General features: G+C 42.6%; 3 protein-coding genes, 1 long non-coding RNA gene and 30 other non-coding genes across 34 annotated transcripts; 4 read left to right on the top strand and 30 right to left on the bottom strand.

The window, feature by feature from the left end:
• Nucleotides 1–186: 186 nt before the first annotated feature.
• On the bottom strand, nt 187–258 carry Trnaa-ugc. The gene has a single exon. It is a non-coding gene; the product is annotated as a tRNA-Ala (tRNA).
• Nucleotides 259–325: 67 nt separating this feature from the next.
• Trnaa-cgc lies at nt 326–397 on the bottom strand. Its single transcript has one exon. It is a non-coding gene; the product is annotated as a tRNA-Ala (tRNA).
• Nucleotides 398–507: 110 nt separating this feature from the next.
• Nucleotides 508–644, bottom strand: Trnal-uaa. The gene is made up of 2 exons: nt 608–644; nt 508–552 (listed from the first exon to the last, which is right to left on the bottom strand). It is a non-coding gene; the product is annotated as a tRNA-Leu (tRNA).
• A 533-nt stretch (nt 645–1,177) lies between these two features.
• Nucleotides 1,178–1,249, bottom strand: Trnaa-cgc. The gene has a single exon. It is a non-coding gene; the product is annotated as a tRNA-Ala (tRNA).
• A 110-nt stretch (nt 1,250–1,359) lies between these two features.
• Nucleotides 1,360–1,496, bottom strand: Trnal-uaa. The gene is made up of 2 exons: nt 1,460–1,496; nt 1,360–1,404 (listed from the first exon to the last, which is right to left on the bottom strand). It is a non-coding gene; the product is annotated as a tRNA-Leu (tRNA).
• A 551-nt stretch (nt 1,497–2,047) lies between these two features.
• Trnal-uaa lies at nt 2,048–2,184 on the bottom strand. The gene is made up of 2 exons: nt 2,148–2,184; nt 2,048–2,092 (listed from the first exon to the last, which is right to left on the bottom strand). It is a non-coding gene; the product is annotated as a tRNA-Leu (tRNA).
• Nucleotides 2,185–2,735: 551 nt separating this feature from the next.
• On the bottom strand, nt 2,736–2,872 carry Trnal-uaa. Its single transcript has 2 exons — nt 2,836–2,872; nt 2,736–2,780 (listed from the first exon to the last, which is right to left on the bottom strand). It is a non-coding gene; the product is annotated as a tRNA-Leu (tRNA).
• Nucleotides 2,873–3,585: 713 nt separating this feature from the next.
• Nucleotides 3,586–3,722, bottom strand: Trnal-uaa. The gene is made up of 2 exons: nt 3,686–3,722; nt 3,586–3,630 (listed from the first exon to the last, which is right to left on the bottom strand). It is a non-coding gene; the product is annotated as a tRNA-Leu (tRNA).
• A 533-nt stretch (nt 3,723–4,255) lies between these two features.
• Trnaa-cgc lies at nt 4,256–4,327 on the bottom strand. The gene has a single exon. It is a non-coding gene; the product is annotated as a tRNA-Ala (tRNA).
• Nucleotides 4,328–4,437: 110 nt separating this feature from the next.
• On the bottom strand, nt 4,438–4,574 carry Trnal-uaa. The gene is made up of 2 exons: nt 4,538–4,574; nt 4,438–4,482 (listed from the first exon to the last, which is right to left on the bottom strand). It is a non-coding gene; the product is annotated as a tRNA-Leu (tRNA).
• Nucleotides 4,575–4,969: 395 nt separating this feature from the next.
• On the bottom strand, nt 4,970–5,041 carry Trnaa-ugc. Its single transcript has one exon. It is a non-coding gene; the product is annotated as a tRNA-Ala (tRNA).
• An 86-nt stretch (nt 5,042–5,127) lies between these two features.
• Nucleotides 5,128–5,264, bottom strand: Trnal-uaa. The gene is made up of 2 exons: nt 5,228–5,264; nt 5,128–5,172 (listed from the first exon to the last, which is right to left on the bottom strand). It is a non-coding gene; the product is annotated as a tRNA-Leu (tRNA).
• A 393-nt stretch (nt 5,265–5,657) lies between these two features.
• Trnaa-ugc lies at nt 5,658–5,729 on the bottom strand. The gene has a single exon. It is a non-coding gene; the product is annotated as a tRNA-Ala (tRNA).
• An 86-nt stretch (nt 5,730–5,815) lies between these two features.
• On the bottom strand, nt 5,816–5,952 carry Trnal-uaa. The gene is made up of 2 exons: nt 5,916–5,952; nt 5,816–5,860 (listed from the first exon to the last, which is right to left on the bottom strand). It is a non-coding gene; the product is annotated as a tRNA-Leu (tRNA).
• Nucleotides 5,953–6,345: 393 nt separating this feature from the next.
• Nucleotides 6,346–6,417, bottom strand: Trnaa-ugc. The gene has a single exon. It is a non-coding gene; the product is annotated as a tRNA-Ala (tRNA).
• An 86-nt stretch (nt 6,418–6,503) lies between these two features.
• On the bottom strand, nt 6,504–6,640 carry Trnal-uaa. The gene is made up of 2 exons: nt 6,604–6,640; nt 6,504–6,548 (listed from the first exon to the last, which is right to left on the bottom strand). It is a non-coding gene; the product is annotated as a tRNA-Leu (tRNA).
• A 392-nt stretch (nt 6,641–7,032) lies between these two features.
• Nucleotides 7,033–7,104, bottom strand: Trnaa-ugc. Its single transcript has one exon. It is a non-coding gene; the product is annotated as a tRNA-Ala (tRNA).
• A 67-nt stretch (nt 7,105–7,171) lies between these two features.
• Trnaa-cgc lies at nt 7,172–7,243 on the bottom strand. The gene has a single exon. It is a non-coding gene; the product is annotated as a tRNA-Ala (tRNA).
• A 110-nt stretch (nt 7,244–7,353) lies between these two features.
• Trnal-uaa lies at nt 7,354–7,490 on the bottom strand. The gene is made up of 2 exons: nt 7,454–7,490; nt 7,354–7,398 (listed from the first exon to the last, which is right to left on the bottom strand). It is a non-coding gene; the product is annotated as a tRNA-Leu (tRNA).
• Nucleotides 7,491–8,023: 533 nt separating this feature from the next.
• Trnaa-cgc lies at nt 8,024–8,095 on the bottom strand. The gene has a single exon. It is a non-coding gene; the product is annotated as a tRNA-Ala (tRNA).
• Nucleotides 8,096–8,205: 110 nt separating this feature from the next.
• Nucleotides 8,206–8,342, bottom strand: Trnal-uaa. The gene is made up of 2 exons: nt 8,306–8,342; nt 8,206–8,250 (listed from the first exon to the last, which is right to left on the bottom strand). It is a non-coding gene; the product is annotated as a tRNA-Leu (tRNA).
• A 394-nt stretch (nt 8,343–8,736) lies between these two features.
• On the bottom strand, nt 8,737–8,808 carry Trnaa-ugc. Its single transcript has one exon. It is a non-coding gene; the product is annotated as a tRNA-Ala (tRNA).
• Nucleotides 8,809–8,894: 86 nt separating this feature from the next.
• On the bottom strand, nt 8,895–9,031 carry Trnal-uaa. The gene is made up of 2 exons: nt 8,995–9,031; nt 8,895–8,939 (listed from the first exon to the last, which is right to left on the bottom strand). It is a non-coding gene; the product is annotated as a tRNA-Leu (tRNA).
• Nucleotides 9,032–9,424: 393 nt separating this feature from the next.
• Trnaa-ugc lies at nt 9,425–9,496 on the bottom strand. Its single transcript has one exon. It is a non-coding gene; the product is annotated as a tRNA-Ala (tRNA).
• Nucleotides 9,497–9,582: 86 nt separating this feature from the next.
• Trnal-uaa lies at nt 9,583–9,719 on the bottom strand. The gene is made up of 2 exons: nt 9,683–9,719; nt 9,583–9,627 (listed from the first exon to the last, which is right to left on the bottom strand). It is a non-coding gene; the product is annotated as a tRNA-Leu (tRNA).
• Nucleotides 9,720–10,111: 392 nt separating this feature from the next.
• On the bottom strand, nt 10,112–10,183 carry Trnaa-ugc. Its single transcript has one exon. It is a non-coding gene; the product is annotated as a tRNA-Ala (tRNA).
• Nucleotides 10,184–10,250: 67 nt separating this feature from the next.
• On the bottom strand, nt 10,251–10,322 carry Trnaa-cgc. Its single transcript has one exon. It is a non-coding gene; the product is annotated as a tRNA-Ala (tRNA).
• A 110-nt stretch (nt 10,323–10,432) lies between these two features.
• Nucleotides 10,433–10,569, bottom strand: Trnal-uaa. The gene is made up of 2 exons: nt 10,533–10,569; nt 10,433–10,477 (listed from the first exon to the last, which is right to left on the bottom strand). It is a non-coding gene; the product is annotated as a tRNA-Leu (tRNA).
• A 394-nt stretch (nt 10,570–10,963) lies between these two features.
• Trnaa-ugc lies at nt 10,964–11,035 on the bottom strand. Its single transcript has one exon. It is a non-coding gene; the product is annotated as a tRNA-Ala (tRNA).
• Nucleotides 11,036–11,121: 86 nt separating this feature from the next.
• Nucleotides 11,122–11,258, bottom strand: Trnal-uaa. The gene is made up of 2 exons: nt 11,222–11,258; nt 11,122–11,166 (listed from the first exon to the last, which is right to left on the bottom strand). It is a non-coding gene; the product is annotated as a tRNA-Leu (tRNA).
• Nucleotides 11,259–12,874: 1,616 nt separating this feature from the next.
• Nucleotides 12,875–14,306, top strand: LOC124197816. Its single transcript, XR_006876345.1, has 4 exons — nt 12,875–12,937; nt 12,999–13,109; nt 13,168–13,263; nt 13,318–14,306. It is a non-coding gene; the product is annotated as an uncharacterized LOC124197816 (long non-coding RNA).
• Nucleotides 14,307–14,786: 480 nt separating this feature from the next.
• Nucleotides 14,787–17,894, top strand: LOC124197803. The gene has a single exon (XM_046593351.1). It carries the CDS (start codon nt 14,787–14,789, stop codon nt 17,892–17,894), a length of 3,108 nt encoding a protein of 1,035 aa, XP_046449307.1.
• A 34-nt stretch (nt 17,895–17,928) lies between these two features.
• Nucleotides 17,929–18,624, top strand: LOC124197802. The gene has a single exon (XM_046593350.1). It carries the CDS (start codon nt 17,929–17,931, stop codon nt 18,622–18,624), a length of 696 nt encoding a protein of 231 aa, XP_046449306.1.
• Nucleotides 18,625–24,447: 5,823 nt separating this feature from the next.
• On the top strand, nt 24,448–24,960 carry LOC124197799 (secreted RxLR effector protein 161-like). Its single transcript, XM_046593347.1, has one exon. The coding sequence runs from the start codon at nt 24,448–24,450 to the stop codon at nt 24,958–24,960; it is 513 nt and encodes a 170-aa protein (XP_046449303.1).
• The last annotated feature ends 48 nt before the right edge of the window (nt 24,961–25,008 follow it).

Here is a 25,008-nt window from a genome sequence, read left to right as displayed (position 1 = left end):
AGCCGGTTTCTACCAGTAGAAAAAAGGAAGGATAAGAAAGATTATGCCCTATCCTTTTGCAAGTACTTGTTTGATCACTGGGTATTTACACTTTTCACGAGATATTCGTAAGAATGTGGAATGTAGTTTCATTCTGTTGGCAGACTTACAATGGTCTTTTTTTTCAAAATGAAAGTGATTATAGTATGGAGTTGCGGAGGATTGAACTCCGGGCTTTTCGCATGCAAAGCAAACACTCTACCACTGAGTTACAACCCCTTGTAAATCGATTCTACCAGTATGTTCCTGATACTTGCTTTTTAACACTCGATTATTTGCAAAACCTTGGAGCTGCGGAGGATTGAACTCCGGTCTTCTCACATGCGAAGCGAGCACTCTACCTCTGAGTTACAACCCCTTAAAAATTGTTCGTTTGCTTTGAGTGACTTTTCACGATTGCGACACGTATGTGTTTTCAATGGAGAAAAAGATTTTAAGTAAAAAGAATAAAACTTGAAAGGAAGGTTTTGTCAAGAGTGGGGTTCGAACCCACGCCTTCTTTGAAGACCAGAATGCCAAGTAACGGATTTTACAAGATTACCTATTAATCTATTATTTGAATTAGAATCTTAAGTCTGGCGCCTTAACCATTCGGCAATCTTGACATTGTTAACGCAATGACTACTTATATTGCAATGTGGCGTAAACTAGGTGTATTGAGAAGAGCACACAATTGTAACAATGACAGGGAAAAATATCAATAATTAATGGCAATTATATGCTTTTCTGTTCAATTTTAGAGGATCATTGCAGGTTTAATCGACATTGCCACAACCGAATGGCCGTCAGAAAATTCCGCTGGCACGACAAAAGCCGATTTCTACCAGTAGAAGAAAAAGAACGATAAGAAAGATTATGCCCTATCGTTTTGCAAGGTACTTGTTTGATCACTGGGTATTTACACTTTTCACGAGATATTCGTAGGAATGTGGAATGTAGTTTCATTCTGTTGGCAGACCTGACAATGGTCCTTTTATCAAAATGAAAGTGATTATAGTATCGAGTTGCGGATGATTGAACTCCAAGCTTTTCGCATACAAAGCGATCACTCTACCACTGAGTTACAACCCCTTGAAAATCGATTCTACTAGTATGTTCCTGATACTTGCTTTTTAACACTAGATTATTTGCAAGAGCTTGGAGTTGCGGAGGATTGAACTCCGGTCTTCTCACATGCGAAGCGAGCACTCTACCTCTGAGTTACAACCCCTTAACAATTGTTCGTTTGCTTTGAGTGACTTTTCACGATTGCGACACGTATGTGTTTTCAATGGAGAAGAAGATTTTAAGTAAAAAGAATAAAACTTGAAAGGAAGGTTTTGTCAAGAGTGGGGTTCGAACCCACGCCTTTTTCGAAGACCAGAATGCCAAGTAACGGATTTTACAAGATTACCTATTAATCTATTATTTGAATTAGAATCTTAAGTCTGACGCCTTAACCATTCGGCAATCTTGACATTGTTATCGCAATGACTACTTATATTGCAATGTGGCGTAAACTAGGTGTATTGAAAAGAGCACGCAATTGTAACTATGACAGGGCAAAATATCAATAATTAATGGCAATTATATGCTTTTCTGTTCAATTTTCGAGGATCATGGCAGGTTTAATCGACAGTGCCACAACCGAATGGCCGTCAGAAAATACCGCTGGGACGACAAAAGCCGGTTTCTACCAGTAGAAGAAAGGAAGGATAAGAAAGATTATGCCCTATCGTTTTGCAAGTACTTGTTTGATCACTGGGTATTTACACTTTTCACGAGATATTCGTAAGAATGTGGAATGTGGTTTCATTCTGTTGGCAGACCTGACAATGGTCTTTTTTTTCAAAATGAAAGTGTTTATACTATGGAGTTGTTGAGGATTGGACTCCGGGCTTTTCGCATGCAAAGCGAACACTCTACCACTGAGTTACAACCCCTTAATATTAATTCGTTTGCTTTGAGTGACTTTTAACGATTGCGACACGTATGTAAGTAAAAAGAATAAAACTTGAAAGGAAGGTTTTGTCAAGAGTGGGGTTCGAACCCACGCCTTTCTCGAAGACCAGAATGCCAAATAACGAATTTAACAAGATTACCTATTAATCTATTATTTGATTTTGTATCTTAAGTCTGGCGCCTTAACCACTCGGCCATCTTGACATTGTTATCGCAATGACTACTTATATTGCAATGTGGCGTAAACTAGGTGTATTGAAAAGAGCACGCAATTGTAACTATGACAGGGCAAAATATCAATAATTAATGGCAATTATATGCTTTTCTGTTCAATTTTCGAGGATCATGGCAGGTTTAATCGACAGTGCCACAACCGAATGGCCGTCAGAAAATACCGCTGGGACGACAAAAGCCGGTTTCTACCAGTAGAAGAAAGGAAGGATAAGAAAGATTATGCCCTATCGTTTTGCAAGTACTTGTTTGATCACTGGGTATTTACACTTTTCACGAGATATTCGTAAGAATGTGGAATGTGGTTTCATTCTGTTGGCAGACCTGACAATGGTCTTTTTTTTCAAAATGAAAGTGTTTATACTATGGAGTTGTTGAGGATTGGACTCCGGGCTTTTCGCATGCAAAGCGAACACTCTACCACTGAGTTACAACCCCTTAATATTAATTCGTTTGCTTTGAGTGACTTTTAACGATTGCGACACGTATGTAAGTAAAAAGAATAAAACTTGAAAGGAAGGTTTTGTCAAGAGTGGGGTTCGAACCCACGCCTTTCTCGAAGACCAGAATGCCAAATAACGGATTTAACAAGATTACCTATTAATCTTTTATTTGATTTTGTATCTTAAGTCTGGCGCCTTAACCACTCGGCCATCTTGACATTGTTATCGCAATGACTACTTATATTGCAATGTGGCGTAAACTAGGTGTATTGAAAAGAGCACGCAATTGTAACTATGACAGGGCAAAATATCAATAATTATTGGCAATTGTATGCTTTTCTGTTCAATTTTCGAGGATCATGGCAGGTTTAATCGACAGTGCCACAACCGAATGGCCGTCAGAAAATACCGCTGGGACGACAAAAGCCGGTTTCTACCAGTAGAAAAAAGGAAGGATAAGAAAGATTATGCCCTATCCTTTTGCAAGTACTTGTTTGATCACTGGGTATTTACACTTTTCACGAGATATTCGTAAGAATGTGGAATGTAGTTTCATTCTGTTGGCAGACTTACAATGGTCTTTTTTTTCAAAATGAAAGTGATTATAGTATGGAATTGCGGAGGATTGAATTCCGGGCTTTTCGCATGCAAAGCAAACACTCTACCACTGAGTTACAACCCCTTGAAAATCGAGACTACCAGTATGTTCTCAATACTTGCTTTTTAACACTCGATTATTTGCAAAACCTTGGAGCTGCGGAGGATTGAACTCCGGTCTTCTCACATGAGAAGCGAGCACTCTACCTCTGAGTTACAACCCCTTAAAAATTGTTCGTTTGCTTTGAGTGACTTTTCACGATTGCGACACGTATGTGTTTTCAATGGAAAAAAAGATTTTAAGTAAAAAGAATAAAACTTGAAAGGAAGGTTTTGTCAAGAGTGGGGTTCGAACCCACGCCTTCTTTGAAGACCAGAATGCCAAGTAACGGATTTTACAAGATTACCTATTAATCTATTATTTGAATTAGAATCTTAAGTCTGGCGCCTTAACCATTCGGCAATCTTGACATTGTTAACGCAATGACTACTTATATTGCAATGTGGCGTAAACTAGGTGTATTGAGAAGAGCACACAATTGTAACAATGACAGGGAAAAATATCAATAATTAATGGCAATTATATGCTTTTCTGTTCAATTTTAGAGGATCATTGCAGGTTTAATCGACAGTGCCACAACCGAATGGCCGTCAGAAAATTCCGCTGGCACGACAAAAGCCGATTTCTACCAGTAGAAGAAAAAGAACGATAAGAAAGATTATGCCCTATCGTTTTGCAAGGTACTTGTTTGATCACTGGGTATTTACACTTTTCACGAGATATTCGTAGGAATGTGGAATGTAGTTTCATTCTGTTGGCAGACCTGACAATGGTCCTTTTATCAAAATGAAAGTGATTATAGTATCGAGTTGCGGATGATTGAACTCCAAGCTTTTCGCATACAAAGCGATCACTCTACCACTGAGTTACAACCCCTTGAAAATCGATTCTACCAGTATGTTCCTGATACTTGCTTTTTAACACTAGATTATTTGCAAGAGCTTGGAGTTGCGGAGGATTGAACTCCGGTCTTCTCACATGCGAAGCGAGCACTCTACCTCTGAGTTACAACCCCTTAACAATTGTTCGTTTGCTTTGAGTGACTTTTCACGATTGCGACACGTATGTGTTTTCAATGGAGAAGAAGATTTTAAGTAAAAAGAATAAAACTTGAAAGGAAGGTTTTGTCAAGAGTGGGGTTCGAACCCACGCCTTTTTCGAAGACCAGAATGCCAAGTAACGGATTTTACAAGATTACCTATTAATCTATTATTTGAATTAGAATCTTAAGTCTGACGCCTTAACCATTCGGCAATCTTGACATTGTTAACGCAATGACTACTTATATTGCAATGTGGCGTAAACTAGGTGTATTGAGAAGAGCACACAATTGTAACAATGACAGGGAAAAATATCAATAATTAATGGCAATTGTATGCTTTTCTGTTCAATTTTAGAGGATCATTGCAGGTTTAATCGACAGTGCCACAACCGAATGGCCGTCAGAAAATACCACTGGGACGACAAAAGCCGGTTTCTACCAGTAGAAGAAAAAGAACGATAAGAAAGATTATGCCCTATCGTTTTGCAAGTACTTGTTTGATCACTGGGTATTTACACTTTTCACGAGATATTCGTAAGAATGTGGAATGTGGTTTCATTCTGTTGGCAGACCTGACAATGGTCTTTTTTTTTCAAAATGAAAGTGTTTGTACTATGGAGTTGCGGAGGATTGAACTCCGGGCTTTTCGCATGCAAAGCGAACACTCTACCACTGAGTTACAACCCCTTAATATTAATTCGTTTGCTTTGAGTGACTTTTAACGATTGCGACACGTATGTAAGTAAAAAGAATAAAACTTGAAAGGAAGGTTTTGTCAAGAGTGGGGTTCGAACCCACGCCTTTCTCGAAGACCAGAATGCCAAATAACGGATTTAACAAGATTACCTATTAATCTATTATTTGATTTTGTATTTTAAGTCTGGCGCCTTAACCACTCGGCCATCTTGACATTTTTATCGCAATGACTACTTATATTGCAATGTGGCGTAAACTAGGTGTATTGAAAAGAGCACGTAATTGTAACTATGACAGGGCAAAATATCAATAATTAATGGCAATTATATGCTTTTCTGTTCAATTTTCGAGGATCATGGCAGGTTTAATCGACAGTGCCACAACCGAATGGCCGTCAGAAAATACCGCTGGGACGACAAAAGCCGGTTTCTACCAGTAGAAGAAAGGAAGGATAAGAAAGATTATGCCCTATCGTTTTGCAAGTACTTGTTTGATCACTGGGTATTTACACTTTTCACGAGATATTCGTAAGAATGTTGAATGTGGTTTCATTCTGTTGGCAGACCTGACAATGGCCTTTTTTTTCAAAATGAAAGTGTTTATACTATGGAGTTGCGGAGGATTGGACTCCGGGCTTTTCGCATGCAAAGCGAACACTCTACCACTGAGTTACAACCCCTTAATATTAATTCGTTTGCTTTGAGTGACTTTTAACGATTGCGACACGTATGTAAGTAAAAAGAATAAAACTTGAAAGGAAGGTTTTGTCAAGAGTGGGGTTCGAACCCACGCCTTTCTCGAAGACCAGAATGCCAAATAACGGATTTAACAAGATTACCTATTAATCTATTATTTGATTTTGTATCTTAAGTCTGGCGCCTTAACCACTCGGCCATCTTGACATTGTTATCGCAATGACTACTTATATTGCAATGTGGCGTAAACTAGGTGTATTGAAAAGAGCACGCAATTGTAACTATGACAGGGCAAAATATCAATAATTAATGGCAATTATATGCTTTTATGTTCAATTTTCGAGGATCATGGCAGGTTTAATCGACAGTGCCACAACCGAATGGCCGTCAGAAAATACCGCTGGGACGACAAAAGCCGGTTTCTACCAGTAGAAGAAAGGAAGGATAAGAAAGATTATGCCCTATCGTTTTGCAAGTACTTGTTTGATCACTGGGTATTTACACTTTTCACGAGATATTCGTAAGAATGTGGAATGTGGTTTCATTCTGTTGGCAGACCTGACAATGGTCTTTTTTTTCAAAATGAAAGTGTTTATACTATGGAGTTGCGGAGGATTGGACTCCGGGCTTTTCGCATGCAAAGCGAACACTCTACCACTGAGTTACAACCCCTTAATATTAATTCGTTTGCTTTGAGTGACTTTTAACGATTGCGACACGTATGTAAGTAAAAAGAATAAAACTTGAAAGGAAGGTTTTGTCAAGAGTGGGGTTCGAACCCACGCCTTTCTCGAAGACCAGAATGCCAAATAACGGATTTAACAAGATTACCTATTAATCTATTATTTGATTTTGTATCTTAAGTCTGGCGCCTTAACCACTCGGCCATCTTGACATTGTTATCGCAATGACTACTTATATTGCAATGTGGCGTAAACTAGGTGTATTGAAAAGAGCACGCAATTGTAACTATGACAGGGCAAAATATCAATAATTATTGGCAATTATATGCTTTTCTGTTCAATTTTCGAGGATCATGGCAGGTTTAATCGACAGTGCCACAACCGAATGGCCGTCAGAAAATACCGCTGGGACGACAAAAGCCGGTTTCTACCAGTAGAAAAAAGGAAGGATAAGAAAGATTATGCCCTATCCTTTTGCAAGTACTTGTTTGATCACTGGGTATTTACACTTTTCACGAGATATTCGTAAGAATGTGGAATGTAGTTTCATTCTGTTGGCAGACTTACAATGGTCTTTTTTTTCAAAATGAAAGTGATTATAGTATGGAGTTGCGGAGGATTGAACTCCGGGCTTTTCGCATGCAAAGCAAACACTCTACCACTGAGTTACAACCCCATGAAAATCGAGACTACCAGTATGTTCTCAATACTTGCTTTTTAACACTCGATTATTTGTAAAACCTTGGAGCTGCGGAGGATTGAACTCCGGTCTTCTCACATGCGAAGCGAGCACTCTACCTCTGAGTTACAACCCCTTAAAAATTGTTCGTTTGCTTTGATAGACTTTTCACGATTGCGACACGTATGTGTTTTCAATGGAGAAAAAGATTTTAAGTAAAAAGAATAAAACTTGAAAGGAAGGTTTTGTCAAGAGTGGGGTTCGAACCCACGCCTTCTTTGAAGACCAGAATGCCAAGTAACGGATTTTACAAGATTACCTATTAATCTATTATTTGAATTAGAATCTTAAGTCTGGCGCCTTAACCATTCGGCAATCTTGACATTGTTAACGCAATGACTACTTATATTGCAATGTGGCGTAAACTAGGTGTATTGAGAAGAGCACACAATTGTAACAATGACAGGGAAAAATATCAATAATTAATGGCAATTATATGCTTTTCTGTTCAATTTTAGAGGATCATTGCAGGTTTAATCGACAGTGCCACAACCGAATGGCCGTCAGAAAATTCCGCTGGCACGACAAAAGCCGATTTCTACCAGTAGAAGAAAAAGAACGATAAGAAAGATTATGCCCTATCGTTTTGCAAGGTACTTGTTTGATCACTGGGTATTTACACTTTTCACGAGATATTCGTAGGAATGTGGAATGTAGTTTCATTCTGTTGGCAGACCTGACAATGGTCCTTTTATCAAAATGAAAGTGATTATAGTATCGAGTTGCGGATGATTGAACTCCAAGCTTTTCGCATACAAAGCGATCACTCTACCACTGAGTTACAACCCCTTGAAAATCGATTCTACCAGTATGTTCCTGATACTTGCTTTTTAACACTCGATTATTTGCAAGAGCTTGGAGTTGCGGAGGATTGAACTCCGGTCTTCTCACATGCGAAGCGAGCACTCTACCTCTGAGTTACAACCCCTTAACAATTGTTCGTTTGCTTTGAGTGACTTTTCACGATTGCGACACGTATGTGTTTTCAATGGAGAAGAAGATTTTAAGTAAAAAGAATAAAACTTGAAAGGAAGGTTTTGTCAAGAGTGGGGTTCGAACCCACGCCTTTTTCGAAGACCAGAATGCCAAGTAACGGATTTTACAAGATTACCTATTAATCTATTATTTGAATTAGAATCTTAAGTCTGACGCCTTAACCATTCGGCAATCTTGACATTGTTAACGCAATGACTACTTATATTGCAATGTGGCGTAAACTAGGTGTATTGAGAAGAGCACACAATTGTAACAATGACAGGGAAAAATATCAATAATTAATGGCAATTGTATGCTTTTCTGTTCAATTTTAGAGGATCATTGCAGGTTTAATCGACAGTGCCACAACCGAATGGCCGTCAGAAAATACCACTGGGACGACAAAAGCCGGTTTCTACCAGTAGAAGAAAAAGAACGATAAGAAAGATTATGCCCTATCGTTTTGCAAGTACTTGTTTGATCACTGGGTATTTACACTTTTCACGAGATATTCGTAAGAATGTGGAATGTGGTTTCATTCTGTTGGCAGACCTGACAATGGTCTTTTTTTTCAAAATGAAAGTGTTTGTACTATGGAGTTGCGGAGGATTGAACTCCGGGCTTTTCGCATGCAAAGCGAACACTCTACCACTGAGTTACAACCCCTTAATATTAATTCGTTTGCTTTGAGTGACTTTTAACGATTGCGACACGTATGTAAGTAAAAAGAATAAAACTTGAAAGGAAGGTTTTGTCAAGAGTGGGGTTCGAACCCACGCCTTTCTCGAAGACCAGAATGCCAAATAACGGATTTAACAAGATTACCTATTAATCTATTATTTGATTTTGTATTTTAAGTCTGGCGCCTTAACCACTCGGCCATCTTGACATTTTTATCGCAATGACTACTTATATTGCAATGTGGCGTAAACTAGGTGTATTGAAAAGAGCACGTAATTGTAACTATGACAGGGCAAAATATCAATAATTAATGGCAATTATATGCTTTTCTGTTCAATTTTCGAGGATCATGGCAGGTTTAATCGACAGTGCCACAACCGAATGGCCGTCAGAAAATACCGCTGGGACGACAAAAGCCGGTTTCTACCAGTAGAAGAAAGGAAGGATAAGAAAGATTATGCCCTATCGTTTTGCAAGTACTTGTTTGATCACTGGGTATTTACACTTTTCACGAGATATTCGTAAGAATGTTGAATGTGGTTTCATTCTGTTGGCAGACCTGACAATGGCCTTTTTTTTCAAAATGAAAGTGTTTATACTATGGAGTTGCGGAGGATTGGACTCCGGGCTTTTCGCATGCAAAGCGAACACTCTACCACTGAGTTACAACCCCTTAATATTAATTCGTTTGCTTTGAGTGACTTTTAACGATTGCGACACGTATGTAAGTAAAAAGAATAAAACTTGAAAGGAAGGTTTTGTCAAGAGTGGGGTTCGAACCCACGCCTTTCTCGAAGACCAGAATGCCAAATAACGGATTTAACAAGATTACCTATTAATCTATTATTTGATTTTGTATCTTAAGTCTGGCGCCTTAACCACTCGGCCATCTTGACATTGTTATCGCAATGACTACTTATATTGCAATGTGGCGTAAACTAGGTGTATTGAAAAGAGCACGCAATTGTAACTATGACAGGGCAAAATATCAATAATTATTGGCAATTATATGCTTTTCTGTTCAATTTTCGAGGATCATGGCAGGTTTAATCGACAGTGCCACAACCGAATGGCCGTCAGAAAATACCGCTGGGACGACAAAAGCCGGTTTCTACCAGTAGAAAAAAGGAAGGATAAGAAAGATTATGCCCTATCCTTTTGCAAGTACTTGTTTGATCACTGGGTATTTACACTTTTCACGAGATATTCGTAAGAATGTGGAATGTAGTTTCATTCTGTTGGCAGACTTACAATGGTCTTTTTTTTCAAAATGAAAGTGATTATAGTATGGAGTTGCGGAGGATTGAACTCCGGGCTTTTCGCATGCAAAGCAAACACTCTACCACTGAGTTACAACCCCATGAAAATCGAGACTACCAGTATGTTCTCAATACTTGCTTTTTAACACTCGATTATTTGTAAAACCTTGGAGCTGCGGAGGATTGAACTCCGGTCTTCTCACATGCGAAGCGAGCACTCTACCTCTGAGTTACAACCCCTTAAAAATTGTTCGTTTGCTTTGAGTGACTTTTCACGATTGCGACACGTATGTGTTTTCAATGGAGAAGAAGATTTTAAGTAAAAAGAATAAAACTTGAAAGGAAGGTTTTGTCAAGAGTGGGGTTCGAACCCACGCCTTTTTCGAAGACCAGAATGCCAAGTAACGGATTTTACAAGATTACCTATTAATCTATTATTTGAATTAGAATCTTAAGTCTGACGCCTTAACCATTCGGCAATCTTGACATTGTTAACGCAATGACTACTTATATTGCAATGTGGCGTAAACTAGGTGTATTGAGAAGAGCACACAATTGTAACAATGACAGGGAAAAATATCAATAATTAATGGCAATTGTATGCTTTTCTGTTCAATTTTAGAGGATCATTGCAGGTTTAATCGACAGTGCCACAACCGAATGGCCGTCAGAAAATACCACTGGGACGACAAAAGCCGGTTTCTACCAGTAGAAGAAAAAGAACGATAAGAAAGATTATGCCCTATCGTTTTGCAAGTACTTGTTTGAAAACTGGGTATTTACACTTTTCACGAGATATTCGTAAGAATGTGGAATGTGGTTTCATTCTGTTGGCAGACCTGACAATGGTCTTTTTTTTCAAAATGAAAGTGTTTGTACTATGGAGTTGCGGAGGATTGAACTCCGGGCTTTTCGCATGCAAAGCGAACACTCTACCACTGAGTTACAACCCCTTAATATTAATTCGTTTGCTTTGAGTGACTTTTAACGATTGCGACACGTATGTAAGTAAAAAGAATAAAACTTGAAAGGAAGGTTTTGTCAAGAGTGGGGTTCGAACCCACGCCTTTCTCGAAGACCAGAATGCCAAATAACGGATTTAACAAGATTACCTATTAATCTATTATTTGATTTTGTATTTTAAGTCTGGCGCCTTAACCACTCGGCCATCTTGACATTTTTATCGCAATGACTACTTATATTGCAATGTGGCGTAAACTAGGTGTATTGAAAAGAGCACGTAATTGTAACTATGACAGGGCAAAATATCAATAATTAATGGCAATTATATGCTTTTCTGTTCAATTTTCGAGGATCATGGCAGGTTTAATCGACAGTGCCACAACCGAATGGCCGTCAGAAAATACCGCTGGGACGACAAAAGCCGGTTTCTACCAGTAGAAGAAAAAGAACGATAAGAAATATTATGCCCTATCGTTTTGCAAGTACTTGTTTGATCACTGGGTATTTACACTTTTCACGAGATATTCGTACGAATGTGGAATGTGGTTTCATTCTGTTGGCAGACCTGACAATGGTCTTTTATTTCAAAATGAAAGTGTGTGTACTATTGAGTTGCGGAGGTATGAACTCCGGGCTTTTCGCATGCAAAGCGAACACTCTACCACTGAGTTACAACCCCTTAATATAAATTCGTTTGCTTTGAGTGACTTTTAACGATTGCGACACGTATGTAAGTAAAAAGAATAAAACTTGAAAGGAAGGTTTTGTCAAGAGTGGGGTTCTGCAGTCTGCAGATCTGCAGTCGAATGCTCTTCCACTGAGCTATACCCCCGATATTTTTACATTTTACCGCGTATTTGTATTATTCCTCCATTTTAATTAAGAGTTTCTGACTCTGAAATATCGATTGATATTTTTTAAAAATTAGATTTCTTTTCTCTGATATTTCACGAAACGAAATGTCGATAATTGATGCCTATTAAGTCATCGTGTGGCTTTCAGGTCAAGTCAGCTATATCCTTATTATATATTTGGGGGACATAAACATGTTATGGTGATTTTGGCGAAATAAACTTTTTGCCATCTTTATGAAATTCGACCTTTCCATAGTTTAGTGGTTATCACGTCGGCCTTTAACGCTGAAGGTCCTCAGTTCGATCCTGGGTGTCAACAATTTTTCTACTTTAATCTGAGTATGGAATTGCATTTCCTTTTTTTGCCATCTTTATGTTATTGACGTTTCCATAGAATTTTACAACTTTAAACCGAGTATAGAATTTCATTTCCTATTGTACTTTCTCGATAAAAGCCAATATCTGGACTTGTGTACTGCTATGTAAAATGTGTAATGGAAGAAGAGCGGTAGGAATCTTACACGCTAACTAGCTAGTCTGTACACTTAAAAGGGTGCCACTACCAAGTTGTATTTGTTTGGCTATCCGTCTGGTGTCATCCCAACGAAAAGCAGTCAAAACTGGCGCTTTTTTAACGCAACAATAACCACTGAAGTTTTGACTTGATTACTGCAAAATGGTAATGTTACATCACTAGAGATAATTTTACAACTATGCAGTCTATCATCCTAGCACTCATTACATACAAAGTAAAAAGATAAAATATAGGAATATCACTTATGTGTATCTTAGCAGTAAATCCTCATAACCACCGATGTAGCTATCACCATAGTGCGAGTGGATCCGCGAAAGGCACGGCATGAGTGGCCATCTAGCAGCATCATCAAGATTATTATTTTTATTGTAATACGCGTTCTGGCGCCACTTGTCTGCGTCTACTGTTTAGTCTATTTTCCCTCCCTCCTGTCAGGCAATGTCGTTCTCATTGTGAATATGCAGTTTGATTCCTCTTCTTCTGATTGACGTGTAACCTGACAGGTATCGTAAATTGTCTTGGTGCCCATTAACCCATACTGATTCCCATTTATTGTAACTTTAGATATTTGCTTCTATTTGAATGATTGGCTCTGGTGCCCTTGATGTATATTCGTAAACTCTCAGTGACACATTTCATATTGACAAGTCGTCATCTGACGCACACTCTATCAAGGTATTCGGTCATTTGTATAGTGCATGAAGCTCATGGTCAACTTGTCTTCCTTTTCCAGATTGTGTGCCTTTGATGCATGTATGTGTGTAAGTGTGTTCACCTCGAACCACATTCAAGTTCTGTGTTTGACCCTCATCGAAGACTGGTTTTCCAGGTATTATTTGCTCACATTCAACTTTACACTCATAATAACATATTTTGTACATAGGATTGATGGAAGTTGTTAGACAATAGAAATTCTACGACCTAGCTGGGTTTCTGACTACAGTTTACTAGTCTCTTATGACGATTGCAGTAACATCTGGTCCTTCGAACCGGAGCTTCCAGTGAACCTCCGGATTAGATTCGCTGCTTTGCAGACTTCATTCGCTGCTTTGTAGACCTGACTTGCTGCCTTTGGCAGATTCTGAAGATTCGCTGTTGTGCAGACCTCATTCGCTGCCGTGTAGACGTCATTCGCTGCCTTTGGCAAATTCTGAAGATTCGCTGCTGTGCAGACTTCACTCGCTGCTGTGCAGACCTCATAATCTGCCGTGCAGACCTCATTCGCTGCTTTGCAGACCGAACTTGCTGCCTTTGGCAAATTCTGAAGATTCGCTGCTGTGCAGACTTCACTCACTGCTGTGCAGACCTCATTCGCTGCCGTGCAGACCTCATTCGCTGCTTTGCAGAATGGACTTGCTGCCTTTGGCAGATTCTGAAGATTCGCTGTTGTATAGACTTCACTCGCTGCTGTGCAGACCTCACTTGCTGCTGTGCAGACCTCATTCGCTGCCGTGCAGACCTCATTCGCTGCGTGGGTAGACCTCATTCGCTGCTGTGCAGACTTCATTCGCTGCTTGTGCAGATTTGATTCGCTGCCTTCAGGCAGATCCTTTGAATTGAAGATTGTTTGCCGATAACAAGATGCCGGGAGAAGATATCACCACTCTCACCCTTGACCAGTGCAAAGGGAAACAGAAGCTGATCCGTGCAAAGATTACCGGCTGCTGCACTCGTATCCGTCGCGTTATCAGCAACAAGCAATCTCGCCGGGAAGCAGAAAAGTTGCTCAACGAAGCTAGAGCTCACCTTGGAGAAACTGGCCCCCTTAACGACCGGATCATCGAGCTACTTAACGAGGAAGATGGAGTCACTCCACATGACCAATTTCTTCGTTATAGTGGGGCCGTGGATGGTTTAGCTGATGAAGTGACCGACTATTTAATGAGCCGCGCCGATGACCTCCCATCAACTAATGGGGACCCTCCATCACACGCGCGAGTTGACGCGGAACAACGCCAAAAGGAAGCACAAGAAGCCTTTGAGGCAGCCAAGAAGGTGTTGGAGGAGGCCGACGAAACACTGGCGGCTGTGGTGAGAGAAGAGGAGGATGTCGACGACGAGCAGAGTGAATCATCCATTTACACGATTCCAGTTCTGCCGAAACAGGAAGTGTCGACCTCCGCCCCAGATGACTGGATTGAAATATATTGTGCAGGGAAGGAGAAACCTGCTGCACTAATGGGTGATCATCGTCATTCTTCGGTACGGGTCGACCTGGAGGTCTATTCAGGCCGCGCGTTGGACTGGTTCGAATAGATTGGACTATATCATGCGCTCGTTCATCGCACCGGCAAATCACCAGGGGAGAAGTTTGCCATTTAAAAAAGAAACGTTCGTGGAGAGACGGCTGACATGCTGTATGGACTCGGAGGGGGAGAAGCAGCCTACAAGGACGCCCTTAGCCAATTGAAAGCTACGTGTGGAAGCCGTCCAGTGATGCGGGCCGCCCATTTGCAGGCCCTTGAGATAGTGGAGGCACCGAAAGGAGACCCGACTTCATTCCGTCGATATGCTGAGAAGGTGCGGACCCATTTGTTCAATCTCAGTTGCATTGGGGAGACTGGACACGCAGATATCATCGAACGATTAGCCCAGAAGCTTCCTGTGTATGATCGACTGTCATGGAATGATGGAAGGCGAGGTGGACTGGAGTACCGGACCATGAATACGTTCGGAATGTGGCTCTGTGCCCGAGCTTCATCGTATCAAAATGCCTATTCCGTTGCAGCGGACCAAAATCAACGAACGAGTGGTCCCGGAAAACCTGGGCATCAACATCCGCAGCAACCCGCGCAACATTTCACGAGGCGGAATGCCCGAACGCACCATGGGGCCAGCACCCTGCGGCATGAACAAAGGAGTCACCACCAGCCAACCGACCACAAGTCGACGGAAGAGAAGATAGACTATTGTTTCAAATGTGAAGATCCACACCAGCTTCTTTCATGTACTTTCTTCAAAGCCTTATCAGTGAGTGAACGGCTCACGTTTATGATTCGTCGCGGTTTATGTTTTGTTTGCTTCGGTGTACGACACGGTGCCCGCGACTGTCGAGAGAAGAGAAGCTGTGGTGTAAATGGATGCAAGCTTCTACACAATCCTTTATTGCACAGTGATGTGGCTAGTCGAGATGCAAAATCGCACCATGCTGTAGGGAGTGACGCGTCTTTAATTGCTTTCGGTGTGATTCAGCTTGAAGCCTTATCGGCGAGCGGAGAAGTAGTTCCAGTGACAGTGATGGTCGATCCCGGCAGCAATTCTACACTTTTCCGAGAAGGACTTGCTCGTTCTTTGAAGTTACGCGCACGGAGCCAAACTCTCCATATTGATGGAGTAGCAGGTGCAATCTCAACACTACAGTCAGAGCATTTGGAGATAAAAATAAAGACGGCGTTTGGAGAATTCGTCACGCTCAAAGGCTCCACACTACCTGTGGTCACCCGTCCGGTGCCATTCTTCAAGTGGGAGTCGTTGCGTGAACGTTGGCGTCATCTGGATGATTTACCTGAGCTCCGACCGGCAGGTGGAAGAATTGATGTATTAATTGGACTGGATCATTCCACCCTGATCACCCCAACCGAATCAAGTATGGGAAGTGAAGTCGAACCAGTTGCCGAGAAGACGCGACTAGGATGGATCGTGAAAGATGTCATTAATGAAAGCGGTGGCCGAGCGCGAGTTCATCAAGCACTAGCGTCGACGGATATCGGTGTGCAGTTGCTAGACCAAATGCGTCGCTTCTGCGACACCGAGTCGTTTGGAACTGAGCATCATGCAGAGTGTATTTCTCCAGCGAACAAAGAAGCAATTGAGCTGTTGGAGCGGTACACCATCAAGTTGCCAGTTGGATACGAGGTGCCAGTTCTATGGAAGGGTGGAGTTCGACCATTGTTGCCTGACAACCGTTCATTGGCTGAGGCCCGCCTTCAGGGCACAGTTAATAAGTTCCGACGGTCGCCGCCGGAGCAGCAGTATGAATACTGGTATCGACGTGCCATGCAGAAGAATTTTGATGAAGGATACGCCCGGCGTTTAACACCAGAAGAAGCAGCTGCCCAGCCGGTGTATTACTTGCCACATTTCGGGGTACCTAAAAGCCCTGGAAGTTCCGAATTACGACTGGTGTACGATTCGGCCGCGAAGTATCAGGGGAGCTGCCTTAACGATTATATCACCAGCAGGCCAGCGTTGCAGAATCCATTGCCGGCGGTGATAATCCGGTTCCGAGAAGGTGCAGTTGCCTGGTCGGCAGACGTGGGCGCGATGTACAGCCGGATCAGGTTAAATGCGGCGGACCGCCACTATCATCGCTTCATGTGGCCGGAAGAGGACGGTTCCATCACCACCTGTGAGATGACGCGGGTGATGTTTGGTGTCTCTTGTTCTCCCTTTGTATCAATCCGGACCATGTGGCGAGTGGCAGAAGATTCCGGACCGGAACTGAAAGGAGCAACCGAAGCAATCCAAAACTGTTTTTATGTTGATGACTATTTGGGTTCAGCGCGCAGCACAGAGGAAGCTGTCACCGTAACCACCACGGTATCAAGAGCATTGGCCAGTGGGGATTTCCATCTAGGAGGTTGGGCTTCCAATGACCCAGCCGTGTTAGATGCCATCCAGCCAGCTTGTAGAGTGAAGGAGAAGATGGACGGAGGCGCTCAGGACCTTGGCGCAGATGAATTGGAAACTGTGTTGGGGATTACCTGGCGCCCTTCCTCCGACCAGCTCGGTTTTCGTGTTATAGAAAAGGAGGTGATCTTCACACGCGTGGGATTGGCGTCGATGGTTGCTGGACAATTCGACCCCCAAGGAACGGCCGCTCCGATGACAATCAAGGGTAAAATTCGTCTTCGTGAGCTGGGCGTCCGCGGACTAGACTGGACAGAATCAGTCAATAAAAAGGACCGCGAATGGTGGGCGCAATATTTCCAGACCATTCAACAACTCAAAGACGTTGAGTTCCCGCGCTGTCTGTTTGAAGAGGAAGAAGACATCGTCCGTTCAGAGCTGCACACGTTCGCCGATGCCTCGGAGGAAGCATGTGCTGCCGTTTGTTATCTCCGCAACTGCTACAAGGATGGCCGAGTGATTGTGCGCCATGTCAAAGCGGCGACAAAATTTGCCCCTCTGAAGACTGTGTCTGTGTGTAAATTGGAATTAACGGCGGCGCTTTTAGGCGCCCGACTCGCGCGTTTTGTGAAAGAGGCGTTGACTAGAAAAATGGACGCTCATTTTTATTGGACAGATAGTAGTACCGTCAGAAATTGGGTGCGTGCCACTTCTGCCCAGTATCAAGTGTATGTGAGCCACCGTATTGGTGAAATACAAACTCTAACTGAAGCACACGAATGGCGATTTGTCCCTGGACGGCTCAACCCGGCGGATGCAGCAACTCGATCAGTTTTTAGAGGCCGAAGCCATTCCTGGCTATTGGTTAAATGGACCTGCATTTTTATATGAAAATATGTCGTGCTGACCAAAAGATTTGCCTTGGATGGCCGAAAAAGAAGAATTAAGGAGTGTTCATGTACAAGTGGCGGATTTGGCGGTCAAATCAGACTGGAGTGCCATCAAGATTATGCCATCAGAACTTCCGGCCCTCATCAAGATGGAAGGAAAGTTCCAGAAACTGCTGCAGCACTGTCAAGAGGAGGTGTACCCAGAAGAGTTGAAAAGGCTGAAAGCCAAGAAGACCCTACGTCCCACCTCTCGATTGATGCCGTTGACTCCTTTCCTTGGCGACGATGGACTATTACGATTAGGTGGAAGATTAGAACGAGCAAAACTCCCGTATGATGTGCTACATCCCCCGATTCTGCCCGGCAATCATCCACTAGAATGGGCCATCATTGGAGCTTTCCACGACAGTATGCATCATGTGGGAACAGATTTTGTCCTCTCACACATCCGGCAGCACATCTGGATTACTGCCGGAAGAGAAGCAGTAAAACGCGTCAGAAATGAGTGCATTCCATGTCGCCGTTTTCGCCCAAAGGCAGCCCTCCAGATGATGGCCGACGTTTATCAGGCGCGATTAGGAGCCCGGGAGCCGCCTTTCACCTACACATCGGTAGATTACTTCGGCCCAATCGATGTCATCTATGAAAGAGGAACGGTACACCATCAAGTTGCCAGTTGGATACGAGGTGCCAGTTCTATGGAAGGGTGGAGTTTGACCATTGTTGCCTGACAACCGTTCATTGGCTGAGGCCCGCCTTCAGGGCACAGTTAATAAGTTCCGACGGTCGCCGCCGGAGCAGCAGTATGTTAAGTATCCACGAGAGAGTCAGGTGGGGCATCGGCTGGTGAAGAATTGGCGATCGACTCAGGTGGGGCAGCGGATGGTGAGCCGAGTACGGAGCCAAAGGATTTTTTACGGCAATTTTCTCCCACCTCGTCTGGAAGTTCCTCCTCCCATGTGTCTCGGGCCACATCGTCAAATTCTAAGGCTTCCGGAAGAAAGGTTTCGGCGAGATCAGGGTCGCAATCTTCCCTTTCCGAATTGGAGTACACTCCCACTGGAAGCAAGGTTAGCATTTTGACATTTTCAATGTAAAATTATCGTGACTCCATTTTTCTCTATTTTTTCTAGTCCGACACTCACTTCCGATCAGATATGGAGATCATCCGGGAGTGCGAAGAGCGTGCTAAGGAAGAAATAACACGCTTGATAGCAGCCATGGCAACGTGGCAGAGGAAAAATCCGAAGCAAAAGGTTCCAGCCAACTTTCTCAAAAACAACCAGACTTACACCATAAGTGCCTTCATTTCCGAAGTGATGAAGAGCGGATTCGATGCCAAATACCTCAGTGGAAGGAAACTGACAAACCAAGTGGCAAAACATGGGCGAAATATTAAGGAGCCTTTGCATCCGGATGATGTCCACGCCGTCATAGGTTTCATTTCTTTTCATTTCTTTTCAAGTGCATATGTCTAATTTCTTTCCATTTTTCGCATGCAGCCCTAGTCTTCCGCGCGTGGAAGAAACTTCCATTACCTTCAAAGAAGAAGGACAGTCAAAGCGAACTTTATCGGATTATCAGGTCGACGATACGTACTTACCTCTCCAACAAACGGGTCGGAAATGTACTAAAGTAATTTCTTTCCAAAATGGTTAGTGTATGATCTCCGTTTCGCTTCATCGGTTAACTTAACCTTTGAACCAGTAATACACTACATTTTGCCTAAAGTTTCGCATTTCCTGTTCTATTTTGCTAAAGCAGCTCGTATAGCTAAGAAGTGCAATAAAAGAACAGTGGTAGCGTTATGGTGTGATACTGTTACCAAATTTGCGTTAGATATTTACAAAGCAGTGTGATCGACTGGTTTAAATCACTCATTTATTTTCAAAAGTGTAAAGTAAAGTCCAAACCCGCTTCTCATCTTTTCCCTTTTGGCCACCAGAGTGGTGTTACGGTTTATTACTAATCTCTACAGCTTTAGTGGAGAGGTCTGTTAATATCTCTCGGTTTACTTGCTTCTACGATCTATGCTGTGAAGGTACTGTCTCTCTATTTACATTATCCCTATCTATGTATCTTGTATAATTCCCACGTACATAACTGTTCTAAGTAAGTGTGTGTTGATGTATAAGTGTTGTGGGTTCAGGATTAATAAAGATAACGTTGTCTGCAAGTAGAAGCTGGGAGAGATAGCTTGTGTGTTAACTTTTTCTTTAGGTTATGGGCCCAGTTATTGCTAGAGGTATATTTGTTGAAATTACTCCATATTGTTAGTTAGGCCCCATTTTTTTTTTTTGTTTGGGTGGGGGGGGGAGTTTGTCTGAACAATATACGCAATATATTGTCTCCCCAAAAAAATTGTAACACGTTTGTGCACATACTGGCTTTTAAATTTTACAACCTCTTGCAAGGCCTGCTTGGGACTAGGGAGTATATAAATAGACCAAGTGTACAGTAGAAATCCATCGCAGATTTTTTTTTTTTGCATCCAAGTCACCGAACCAGCTGATTTTGTTGTTTATGTAGGCCTACATGTAGCTCCCTGTCTAATGTTTGTCTTTTTGTCAGAAAGAAAAAAATAACGAAACATTAACGATGGAAAATGTTGGACCTCCAGTTGGTGAGGTGAGACACATCGCCAAACCTAATTTGTTGAACTGGGGTTCATGGAGATATGGTATATCAATACTGCTTGAAAGAAACAAGCTATTTCGCGTGACACTGAGACAGGAACTAAAACCAGCTGAAGTAATTATTGTTGTGTATTTATCATGTTATATGCCTTGATGTGGTGGTTGAAGTGATGTGACAGAAATTCACTGCAGACAGCTGAGTATGTAATAGAGTATTCTCATGAACACACTATTTTTTACGGTTGTAGGAAAACAGAAGTGTAGTGATGACACAGAAATCCACTGAAGACAGCTGAGTATGTTATAGAGTGTTCCCATGAACATATTATGTCTTACGGCTGTAGGAAAACTTATGTGTAGTGATGCAAAGAATGACAAAAGAAAATCTGAATTGTCATATCTTACTACTGCAATCAACACAGTGTGGTATTGAATGGCTCTGTACATGTTTGTGTTTTTCGTTTAGTGTTAGCTATATCGTACGTCTGTGTCTAATTAAGACTAAACTTGAATTGGTCTGATTGTTACAGATTCTAAACAATGGTGTGGTTACGAATCAGGCCCTTATTGATGTTTGGGATCAGAAAGATGTTGATGCCAGGATGATCATCTACTGCAACATCGAGTCACAACTTCAGGTGCTAGTTGAAGGGAGTCGTACAGCTGCTGATATGTGGGATCGGCTTATACTCCGATTTGCTCAAGCAGCTGCTGCGAATGCAAACGTGCTGTTGAGTAAATTCACGAATTACCGATATGAAAAAGGTAATCTTAGATCTGATTACTCGTTAAATTATTGTTGACGATTCCTTATGATACAGGGAACAACGTGTTGAGCCACGTTAACAGAGTGAGGACAATGGCTGAAGAACTAGGAAACCTCAACTCAGCAGTGTCAGAACAACAAGTTGTCATGAAGATCCTGGCAACACTTCCACAAAGTTACAGAATTTTCTTGTCTGCCTGGCAGAGTGTACCTCCTGTTGAAAAAACGATCGACAATCTGACCACCAGATTAGTCGGAGAAGAGATCATGAGCATCGAACGAAATGGAGGAGAAGATGATCCTGCAGATAATGCCTTTTTCGCCACCCGTGTGCCACAGATAACCAACCACACTGATCAGAGTCGTGCAGCTAGAGGCCATAGAGGTGGCTACTCACGTGGAAGAAGCGGACGAGGAGGTGTTCGTGGCAGAGAAATACATCATAATTATAGAGGCCGTAGGGGAAGCCAACATCACGATTCATCAAATGAAGAAAGGCCGCAAGTTATCTGCTTCAACTGTGATCAACCTGGTCAGAAGACGTTCAACTGCCCTGAGAAACGAAGTGAAGAGAGAAAACAAGCTAGGGACGACAGTTTCAACAAAAACCGATCAGCTTGGAAATCATTTGGAGCTGTGTCCTCATCCCTCTGTCTTATGGCCCAACGTCCGTCCCACTGACTAGCTGACTCTGGCGCAACACACCATATGACTGAGAAAAATCCTCCTTCACAACCTATCGAGAGATACCTCCAGGAACATAGAATGTGAACGGTATCGGTGGAGTCGTGTTATCAGCATTAGGAATCGGTACTATTCAGGGGACTGCCCTTGTCAATGGCGAACCGGTCTACGGTGAACTACATGAAGTTCTACACGTCCCTGTCATCGGATCAAGTCTTTTCCCGATTGGCTGTGCTACAGCTGCTGGCATGAATGTGCTTTTCTCTGAAACCAAGGTAGCTCTGTCTGTCAATCAAAACACAGTAATTGTTGGTCAAAGAATTGGTGAAACGCTTTATTATCTACAAATATCTGCCAATAACAAAGAACGAGAGGATTCCGCTAACGCGACCAAACTGAAAATTGGAACGGCTCATCAGAGATTTGCCCATCTCAATTGCAAGGACATTGTGAGAATGAAGAAAATGGATGCAGTAAAGGACCTTGGACTTAAAGATGATGATCTCTTTCTCCTGTGAGGCATGCATATTTGGTAAAATGCATAGAACACCTTTTCCAACCAAAGGGCATGTAAAAGCAACAGAAGTATGTGAACTCGTTCATGGCGATGTTAGAGGACCAACACATGTATCTACGTTTGATGACTTCAAGTATTACTCTCTACTAAAAGACGACTACATCAACTACATCGACGTCAAACTCATTAAGAAGAAGAATGGAGTCGTGGAGCACATCATGGAGTTCTACGAGCGCATCAAGAATCAAACTGGCAAGCTGATTAAAGTCCTAAGGACAGGTCAAGGACGTGAATACGAAGGTGAACGACTGGCTACCTGGAAAAAGCAGAAAGGCATTATCCACCAAACTACCAGTCATTACACCCCACAACAGAATGGAGTTTCTGAAAGGTCAAACCGTACTGTAATGGACAGTGTTCGCAGCTCTATTTACAACAATAACAGCAGCAACCAACTGCTTCAGAACACTGGCAGACATCTGATGGAGTTATGGGGTGAGTTCCTGTGTGCCACCGTTTATGTCAGGAACCGTTCTGTCAGTTCAATCTCAGACGTCCCTCAGTACGAAAAATTATTTGACAAAAGACCGTCTGTTGCTCATCTCCGCATTCTAGGTTGTCGAACCTATGCTCATGTTCCAGACGCAGTGCGAAAATGCTGGTTCGTGGGATACTGTGACAACATCAAAGGATGGCGTCTATGGGACCCTGTAACAAGGAAGATCATCATCTCCCGTGACGTATTCTTCGATGAAACAATACTCATCGGTGACACAACCAACGCTGCTGAAACAAGCTTCAACCCGCGTGACCCGTTTCAAATCGTTATGGAAGTTCTCAACTTGCATCGTAACGCTGAACAAGAAGAAAATCCCGAGCAACCTGCCTTGGAAGAAGAAGGAATAATTGAACCAATTGCGAACATCATCGCGGATGTGCTTCCTGCTGTACCTTCGCATAGTGAGAAAGCTGTTGAGATAGAAATAGCGACGCCTGTACAAGCCGTATCTAGTCAAAACAGCAGTATCAACCCTGTCGACAATCAGCATAACTATCGAAGGTCATGGCGGATTCAGTTATTACAATCTAAGAAATCCTGTGGAAAAACTGCGTCGACCAGTGGCTCAGGAGAGCTTTCTGAATCGGATGTGGATGAGCCTAAGTCCTATAAAGAAGCGGTCCAGTCCAAGTATGCTGCCCAATGGATGAAGGCCTTCGAGGAAGAGTACCAGTCAATTATCGAAAACAAATCGTGGGAGCTCGTGCTGCGATCTCAAATACCAACCAACAGCAACGTCATCGGACACAAATGGATCGGGAAGTACAAGCCAGGGTATGGTGAAGTTCCGCCCCGCTTCAAAGATCGACTCACAGCAGTTGGTTGTCGTCAACGCTATGGGATTGATTTTGACGAGACGTTTGCACCTGTCCCACGTTCCAAGACCGTTCGTGCAACTCTATCTCTGATGGCCAATCTCGACATGGACATCATCCAGATTGACATCAAGACAGCGTTCTTGAATGCAACCCTCGACAAGCCAGTGTATATAACACAACCCGAAGGATTCATCGAACCCGACAAAGAGGATCACGTGTGTCGCCTTCCTAAGGCACTCCACGGTACCAAGCAGGCCCCTCAACTCTGGAGCAAACGACTGGAAGAGGCTATCCGGAAATTTGGTTTGAAGCCCATATCAGCGGACACCTGCATCTTTGTCCGCACCAGCAAAGAAGACAAATCTATTCTAATTAAATTTGTCGATGATTTGGTCTATGGCAGTACTCCAGGTGGATCACTCGAGACATTTTCACAATTCATGAGTGCTTAGTTTCAAGTTCACTTCCTTCCCCTTGAAAGATTCATTGGTATCAACGTAGTACGCGACAGAAAAAACTGCCAAATTTTCATATCGCAGACTCATCTGATCAAGAACATACTTGAAGAACACGCATGGTCAACTGCAATCCCAAATCTACTCCTCCTGACTCCAATGCTCGTCTTAGCGCTGCTATGGTCCCGAAGAGTGAGGGAGAGAAGAAGAAGAAGCCGTCAACAAAGTATCGATCGGTCGTGAGCACCTTACTATATCTGTCAGCAACTACTCGTCCTGAGATCTCCTATAGCGTCTCTCAAGTAGCCAAGTTCTGTGAAAACCCTCAACCGGCTCACTGGAATGGCGTGAAACGGATCCATGCTTATCTGAAAGCTACTTGTGACTACGGCTTGTGGCTTGGTGGAAGAGATGAACGTGTTGTGGGATATACTAATGCTGATTATGCCGGTGACTTAGATGATTCCAAATCAACGTCAGGTAACATTTTCTTTTACAAAGGCGGTCCTGTTTCCTGGGGATGCTCAAAACAAACCTGCGTCGCTCTTTCTACTACTGAGAGTGAATACATTGCAGCCACTAAAGCGGCACAGACCGCAATCTGGCTTGGTCTACTAGAAACGGAGGTTTGATGTTGAGACAGAAGAGCTATACCTTTCAACCGTGACATCCAAAACACC

The sequence above is a fragment of the Daphnia pulex genome, chromosome 7 (assembly GCF_021134715.1).
Source record: "Daphnia pulex isolate KAP4 chromosome 7, ASM2113471v1".
NCBI lineage: Eukaryota > Metazoa > Arthropoda > Branchiopoda > Diplostraca > Daphniidae > Daphnia > Daphnia pulex.
This window is presented reverse-complemented; position numbering and strand designations above follow the sequence as displayed.